General features: G+C 41.4%; 1 protein-coding gene across 1 annotated transcript; it reads right to left on the minus strand.

The window, feature by feature from the left end:
- Positions 1 to 760: 760 nt before the first annotated feature.
- On the minus strand, positions 761 to 1,210 carry LOC137989936 (uncharacterized). The gene has a single exon (XM_068835512.1). The coding sequence runs from the start codon at positions 1,208 to 1,210 to the stop codon at positions 761 to 763; it is 450 nt and encodes a 149-aa protein (XP_068691613.1).
- Positions 1,211 to 9,036: the final 7,826 nt, after the last annotated feature.

The following is a 9,036-nucleotide window of genomic DNA, read 5'->3' on the forward strand; positions in this document are numbered from 1 at the left end:
GCTATAAAAGACTATTTGTAAAGTAAAATGCAAAGAAAAAGTAAATATTATTAATAATGATTATAAAAAATTCAAGTAGTCTCTATTTCATAAAAGGTTCAGCAGAAGGCTTCTCTATATAGAAATGTTTTCAGTTCACGTTTAAAAGTGCCAATCGTTTCTCAATTTCGTATTTTTGGTGGTAAAGCGTTCCAAACTTTGGGACCTGCTACAGCAAAAGTGTGGTCGCCAAAGGTCTTGCATCTCGTTCTTGGTTGCTTGAGTGTTAGCGCATCACGCCTAAGCAAGTAGGAGGTCTTAGAGATGCTGATTTGGTCTTTCAAGTACTTTGGGGCCATGCCTTTTATGGATTTGAAGACGGGGAGGGCCACCTTAAAGCGGATCCGGTATTCAATAGGCAACCAATGTAAGTTCCTAAGAGTTAGTGTAATGTGCGCATATCTTGGAATATGGCAGACCAATCGTACTGTAGCATTTACTAACTTCTGAAGTCGATCTATCTGGTACTTTGGGATCCCAAATAGTAACGAGTTGCAATAGTCAATATGGGACGTCACAAACGCGTGGATTAAAATCTTGGTTGAGTCTTCAGAAAGGAATTTCCTGATCTGTCTGATTTTGTACAACCCAAAGAAAGTTTTACTGCAGACCTTGCCAACGTGTGCAGCCATGGACATCGTGCTGTCAAACGAAGGACCTAGATTACGAACCGAGTCAGCAGGCTTAATTTCAGATGTGCTAACATGAATGTGATCGATGTTTACGTTTGCAAGCTGTCAGTCTTGCCATCATTCAACATCAGCTGATGGTGGGTCATGCATCGACGAATGTCGCAGATATAGTTCTCCATTGCGCGGATAGCGACATCCTGGGAAGCGTCTGATCCAGCACGAAACGATACATACAGCTGGGTATCATCAGCGTAACCCTGCATGGTTGGCAGATGTTTCTTCCTAACATGGAACAGACGCGAGGCGTAGATGATGAAAAGTATCGGCCCAAGACAGCTTCCCTGAGACACACCAGTAGCAAGACAAAAGTCTCTAGACTGTTGTTGATCAATGACGACACGCAGTTTCAACCAGGAGAGCGCAAGATCGTCCACTCCAAGATCACGCTGCAGCAAATCTACCAAGAGCCTGTGATCAATAGTATCAAACGCAGCACTAAGGTCCAAGAGGACAAGCAAAGTAACCTCTTGTCTGTCCATGGCAAGAAGGATGTCGTTATGGACTTTCACTAGTGCAGTTCCAGTCTAACGATACTGACGGTACAAAGACTGACAAGTAGGAAAAAGGGGATACTCTGAACAATGAGCTACCAGCTGTGGGATAACTGCTTTCTCAGCCAGCTTGGAGACAAAGGGCAAGTTACTAACGGGTCGGAAATTCTCTTGCACAAGCTCAAGACCAACTTTCTTTAGCAACAGCGAGATAAGTGCAACCTTTCAACTGTCTGGGACACAACCATTTTCGAGAGACGAGTTGATCATATTAGTGATGATTGGAGCTAGTTAATTCACGCATAATTTCACAAGCCAAGTAGAAACAGGATCCAGCAGACAACTTGCGTTTGATGACGAGAAAATAATGGTACGCATCTCTTGCTCGGTGACAGGGGAGAATCGTTGAAGGTGGGCAGATGGTGAGGGCACAGAGTAGTCATGTGGTGGAACGGTGCAGTTCTTGATTTTCTCCCTGATAATCGTAACTTTGCGAACAAAATAGTCACCAAACTCATTAGCCAGTTGTTGTGCGGAGTTGTAGGGAGGCAAAAGATTGTTGCCTTTCACTTTACACAGGGAGTTAACAACCTGAAATAGCGTTTTGGAATCTCCAGCACAGTCATGTATAAGTCCGGCATAGTTGATCCTCTTGGCATCCTTCAAGCGCGAACAGTATGCAGCACAAACCTCACGGTAAGCGCGGATGTCCGAGTCTAGATTAGTATTCCTCATCTTCCTTTCGAGTTTTCTACGCTTGGTCTTCAGACGCTTCAGTTCTTCGTCAAACCAGGGCACTCTAGGACGTACTAAAAGTACAGGTGCATGTTTGTCAAGAAAAGAACGCAGCGTTCTATCATAAGTCGTTGCCAGATCAGTAACAGGAAGTTCCTTAAGTTCTGATGCAAGAATATCTCCTTTAAATGCCTCGAGATGAATGTTTTTCCATTTACGAAATGATACTTCCTTGACCGTTGTGGCAGTGGATGGAATAGAAAGAGAACACTCAATGAAGCAATTATCCGACTGGAACATCGAGGGATGCGGAGAGATAACCGTGATATCGTTGAAAGTGCAAGTAATAATAAGATCGAACCAGTGACCAGATATGTGGGCGGCAAACGTAACGTGCTGTTGTAATCCGAAAGTTTCAAGAAGTTCAGAGAGTCGCCTAAGATCAGGATCAGTGGAATCATCCATAGAAATAACCAGAAATAACCACCGTCTCAGAGCACAAACTGACTGCAGTTTCAAGATAATCAGAGAACTCTATAACTCTTGAAATGCCAAGATCAGATGAGTTCACAGCGACCTATCGAGACGGACTTCACTTATCATCTCCAAGACCGAGGAGAGAATCGCAGATTTCGAATGGATCCGAGCCATGATTGAATCCCCTGATGTTAAACGAATGAAAACTGAAAGATAAATTTAAATTGCGAACTAGAACCGACAAAAACTATTCGCAAAACTTTTCGGTGCTCAAATGAACATGTGCTGCCTGTTAGGCGCTCATCTATCCCTCATTTGAAACGCGTCCAAGCAGTAGGGCACTTGGCGCGACTACACACCAAGTGACAATGATATGTCTTGCCAATGTTTAACAGAAAATAAAGTAATTAGTATTACTGATGGTAATACTCCACACTAAATCTGCCTTAAACAATTAATTATGTAATTCAGAAGCCTTGCCAACGTTTGAATCACATTACAACTTTGTGCATCATTCACTCCCTCACTTAACCAGTGAATTGGTCACCCACAACAAACTATCCTCACTTGGCATTCACATCATCAACAGCGAAACCTGCGTCTACAAAACGCCAAACGAACACTGGCTTTTTTCTTCTTGATATAATTGAACTGAAATTTTTTCACTAATGAATGGAACGCTTTGAAGTTGACATTCTCGAAACTTTGCTTCCCTTATAAGTTGATTGATGCCACTATCAACAAATTCAGTATTTCCACTAGTCTTGTAGAGCACAGTTGCACAAAGTGATACAAGAGACAAGAGCAGCGAGCTCCTTCACAAGATCATATTCTCCTTTTGTCAATCAGAAAACTACCTTAACGGAGAAATCAAACAATCCTTGTTTCTTTTCAACCTGTTTTTAGTGGCCAGAAAGTCTACAGTATCCTCAAGACTAGAGAGACAAAAGCGAAGACCTTAAACAAGCAATTTTATGCTTTTTGAAATATCATTTCAAGAGTGCTCTTCGACATGGACTGTGTCGGTTTCGCAAATCGACACCTATACCAACGCATTAACGAACACGGAAGCTTAAGATATTCGATTGGAAGACGCGTGCAACAAGATGGAGTCGAAACACCTTGCCTAAAAAGAAAATTGTTGTGACAATAGATAACCTTTGACGCTGAGATGCTTTGTTCTTCTCTCTTAGAGTTAATTCTAAAATTGGATGAATTTTTGACCAAAATATGGAAATCATACATTTTTGTAGAAATTAAGGCACTTTTCAATAGTTTTTTTTATAACCTCTTAAAATAAGTGAAACAAGTGTAATTTGCAGTCAACCTTGTAACATGGTTCATGTCACAGTATATAACAGGGAGAAAAAAAAAATTAATATTGAATGATTACCTCGTCTATCAATTTTTTATCTTGCAAATTTACGTACCACTGTATTGTTTTCTATCCTGTATAAAGCCTAGCCAGAAATCCATACGGACCTCTAGGTTATGGTCTTCTGGCGCAGCCAATTCCGAATCATGAACGATCTGAATACAGTGTGCTATTGTGTGTTACCGCACATTGTAGAGATCGGCGATATGCTTCCAAACGGATCATTTTGGCATCGCTGACGCTAAAAACCACTGCTGTAGAAAGCTTTCTAACAGATCCTTCGATGTTCCTGTGCAATTTTTTTCAGCATCCTGTGGGTGGACACGAGTGTCTAGGTCGACGAAGTTTAGTCGATAGTTTACTGTGAGTTGGTGATAACCCCAGTCTTGCATGTAAGCATTCTTACTTGAGCTTTCCATATGTCGCTCTTCACTCGTTATCCTGACAAATGAGAGCGCGGATTATTGGCAAAAGTGAACATTTTTCCACTCGCTTGAACAGAACAAAAAGGCAGGCTTTCTTTTCTCAGCGAATGCTACCAAACACTCACTGTCCTTCAATGAAGCGATCTCGGTGATACCTTATCTCGCGAAACTTGGAATCATGCATCTCTGTCAACAGTTGAGAGAGATTAAAAAAAAAATGGTCGTAGTACAAAGTAAATGCTAGAAATGGGAAGTGCGAGGTGAAATTAGTAAGAATGTCAATTTTAAGGTCACTGACGTTTAAGTGCGCCGGATGTAAAAGAATAGGCCTTTGCAAGCTCATCATTATTCCCCCACTAGGACATTAAAACAAAGGCAAATCGAGCTTGACTGGTTCAGGTCTGTTTGTTACAAAAGGCCTATTGTGCGCTGGATGCCATCCAGCATGCGCAGCGGTTTCGATATATTCTCAGTTAATTTTATAAGCGATCATTTTTTTATGATTGGCAAGGTCACGTGAAACGGTCATGCAAGGGCCTATTGGCTCCGAATCTGTCTGCACATTCCTCTTGGTATTAGCTATACAAGTTGGTTGACAACGGGTAACGCGCGAAGGACACTCAGGCATCCAACTCCAATGTACTTGACTGAGCTTATTAGTCCTTATGTTCCTAGATGAGCTCTTAGGTCTGCGGACCAACTTTTGCTTCAGCAGCCAACGCATAATCTCAAATCGATCGACTTGAGGGCTTTCTCAGTGTGCACGCCGTACCTCAAATGAATTCCCTTTCATTTGAAATTAAAATCAGTGCATCTGTCCTTATTTTTAAAGCTAAGCTTAAGACCTATCTCTTTCGGTAAGCCTATTTTTAGATAATGGCCCCAAGAAGAAGAGATAATACAAGTTGGTTGGCAATTGGCGAAGGACAACTGAAAAATCAGTCCTAGGCAGGAATCGAACCTACGACCTCTGTAACACCGGTCGGATGCTCTACTCATTGAACTACTATAACTACCTGGAGAGCAAGGTGTCCCGCTGTCTGTGGGCTCTACACTCTGATTTTTCATTTGTCCATCGCCCGTTGCCCATTGCCAACCAACTGGTATCATATCTTCTCCTCGGGCCTATGACACCGTTCTATCGAATCATGTATTTGTAAAATTGAGGAGTTTTACTTCTAGAGCCTGCAGACAGTGGGGCGCATTGTCCTTTCAGGACCTTGGTAAAAGCGACCAAGCTCTCCGATGACTTATAGTAGCTTATTGGTAGAGCATCCGATTGGTGTTATGGCGGTCGTAGGTTCGATTCCTGCCTAGGACTTTCTCGTTGTCCTTCGCCCGTTGCCCATTGCCAACCAATCTTACTCAGAGTCCTCGGGCTTTTTTCGGTCAGCGGGTGAGGGCCCGGATAGACTCTGGGATAATAAACTCCGTTTTCCCAGGAAAAGTGTGTTCCGGTCTTATTGTGCATGCTTGGGTTTAAACGGAAACAGAGTAGAATGGCTGGTTGAAAGTGTTCGAAACCAAAATTTTACCTTAAACACCATAAAAGAAATGGGAGAAATGATCATTAGCTTTCTGTAAGAGCGAATGAAGATGAAACTTTTGACGCTTTCGGTAAGTGTATTTTTAGTGTTTCAGCGTGCATCCCATCGTACAAGCAACGCGATCGACAATTTTGTTTTTGTGGAAATGACGCCAGTGTCCTCTTCTACTACAATTTATATTTCAGCAATTCTAAATGGCTTCATCAAGACCTTCTTTCACGGATTTCTTCAGCTTTCTTCCCAAAGAGACTGATTTGTTTTCCCACGGTACTTTTGCAAAAGCAGCAATAATCAGTTCTTAGCAGCGTGGGAAAATTCCCGTAAGGTATTAGACAAAATTCAAACCCCGTCGTTATGTTATTTTTGTGATTTATGTATTTCTGAGGTAGAAAAAACAAACATCACTGAAACTAGTTTTAGATTTTGAATCTCCCTCCAAAAGTCTGGGGTTTCCAAATTACTTACCGATTTCCTGTCGGACTGCCGTTGTTATATGCAAACGACCAATGAAAAAAATAGTTCACTTAAATCCATTATCCCAGAGTCTCTCCTAGGGCTTACTTGCTGACCAAAATGCCCGAGGTCTCTGGGTTCGAGATTGGTTGCCAGCCAACTTGTTTCATATCTTTAAACTTTTTTCATCATTCATGTATTTGTAAAATTGAGGCGCTTGACTTTGTAGAGCCCGCAGACAGGGGGACACATTGTTTCTTCAGGACCTAGATAAAAAGGACCCAGCTTTCCAGTGAGTTTTGGTAGCTCAATGGGTAGACCATCCGACCGGTATTACGGAGGTCTTTGGTTCGATTCCTGCTTAGGACTCCGGTTTCTTCAGTTGCCCTTCGCCGATTGCCAACCAACTTGTATTATATCTTCTCTTTGGGCCCATTACACCTTTCCATCGTTCATGTAAATTATCACTTTTTTGTTGTTGTTGTTTGTTTGTTTTTGTTTTTGTTTTTGACATGATTTCAGCATCTACCCTGGTCTCGTGCACTAGTTGAGTTGGATGCCTGAGTGTAATTATAAGTGAGGGCTAGCATACTTTTTAGCTCAAGGAAAGCTTAATTCCAGAAAACTACCAGCTTCGAAGGATTGATTGCTATCCGTTGCAGTTTTCCTTTTAGAGCATCTTCAAACAAGTCCATCTCCTGATGTCAACTGACTGGGTTTCCACACCCAGATTCTGGCAAAGCAACAGATGACACGAGTAGATTGTGTTATTTGTACTACTCCATGCACCCCCTGTGATCGGCTAGAGGCCGGAAACAGTTTGCCTGCCTCCATGAGCTCAAGGGCTGACATTATGAAATATTAGTAGAAAATAAAGTACAATTTAACGAAGTGCCAAGGTACTGCCAGATTTTTTTCGTCGCAGAGTGAAAACGTGCAACACGCCTAGGGAACTGATTTCAAGAGACATTTAATAATGATTTTTTATGAGCCTAAAGTTATGATATTGTAAATTGAGAACATTCTCTCTCAGTTTTCTCTTTAATCTGTTTATCTCATTTGGGTTAGATTTTTGATTACGATACTGATGATTATGCTGCGCCCTTTTTACACTTATCAAATGTTATGGACGTATTTATTTATGCAAAGTGCCAATGGTAGTCACATAAATCTTGGCTCACCAATCAGTTGAAAGATGTTTCAAACTTAAAGTTATTTTAAAGGTGACACTGTTTCTCGTTTATGATGTAGTTAGCTGATGGATGAAATCTGTAATTGGGTTTTTTTTGCAGCTAAACCAAGGGTAATAATTCCTTTACGAGTGATTCGAACGGTCTCACAGCATTATGTGTGGTGCTTATCTGAAGGAACGCCCCCGATCAACATATCATTGATGAACTCATCTACAACCTTGGCTTCCCGGACTGGAGTGGTGTGGAGCAAACTGAACCAGGGTGGTAATTATAGCTGCATCGCTACCAACGAAGTTGGCACTGAGTCAAAGACGTTTTACGTTTCTCTCACAGGTGAGATTATTGCTAAGGTAAACCATGCAGTAACACAAAGTCTGGTGTTCGTACTTTGGTTGATTTTCAAGAATCAGGTTGATGGAGTCCTGTTTAATGCCAACTGAGGAGAAATTAAAACAAACTCTTATAACTACTTCTATTTTATCTTAAGCTTCTTATTTTCAGTAGCATATGAAAGCTTATTTCCAGATCTAGTTTTGTTGAGCATTTGAGTGTTGTTGCTTTATTATCATAGGAAACAGAACTGTAAAAAATGAAAGTTCGAATTTCCGAGGAATCTGAAAGGCTATACTATACCTAACTGAAGAGAGAAGAGAACTACACACAGTCCGAAAAACTGGTTGTTGCCCTGAGCGGGACTCGAACCCACGTCTCCCTGATTACTAGTCGGGCATACTAAGCCAATACACCATCAAGGCTACCACGCTGGCAATGCAGAAGATTAATAAGGTGACTTAGCGGCGTGGGGTTCCCTAGGGCCCAACTTTTCTTCACCTGAGTTCCTCAGGGCAAAAAACACTCAGGGCAAAAACCAATTTTTCGGATGAGTGTGTCAAAAGATAAGAATGCACTGTATGTGCTTCTCTTCTCTCTTCAGTTACGTATAGTATAGCCTTTCAGTTGCCTCGAAATTTCTGACTTTCATTTGTTTTAAGCCCCGTCTGGGGTTATAGAGGCAAGGATACACACTCAGGTGAGGAAAACGTTGGGTCCTAGGGATCCCTACGCCGCTAAGTCACTTCATTAATCTGCTTCGTGGTAGCATTGATGGTGTAGTGGCTTAGCATGCCTGAGTAGTAAACTGGGAGACGTGGGTTGAGTCCTGCTCATGGCAAAAGCCGATTCTTCGGATGAGTGTGTCGAAAGGTAAGAATGCATTGTGTGTGCTTCTCTTTTCTCTTTAGTTATGTAGAACTGTAACAATATTGCGCATTTGGAAGTCTAGAAAAAGTTTCTACAAAATTATAACCGCTTGTAAAATGGTAACTGTGTTACATACATGAGTCATGCGTATTGGAATAAAGGCTTGGCTTCTCGTGGTTGTTCTGTTCTATAGCCAAAGTTTATTGATTGAATTTCCGCAAATCTAACAAACCGCACTACGCAAACCATTTATATTCTGGTGAGTCTTCCTCACTTCAAGCCCAATTTCACTTAAAAAAAAAAAATAAATAATAATCTGATGATTTATTCGCAATTTTAAGACCAAAGAAAACTCTCTTTTGCTTCAAGAGCCTCTTTCAAACCAAAACCACTCCCCTAAATTTAACCT

This window comes from Montipora foliosa, unplaced genomic scaffold (assembly GCF_036669935.1).
Source record: "Montipora foliosa isolate CH-2021 unplaced genomic scaffold, ASM3666993v2 scaffold_481, whole genome shotgun sequence".
Classification (NCBI taxonomy): domain Eukaryota; kingdom Metazoa; phylum Cnidaria; class Anthozoa; order Scleractinia; family Acroporidae; genus Montipora; species Montipora foliosa.

Coding starts and splice junctions, on each gene's coding strand:
- LOC137989936 (XM_068835512.1), bottom strand. CDS start 1,210: ATGGACAGACAAGAGGTTACTTTGCTTGTCCTCTTGGACCTTAGTGCT.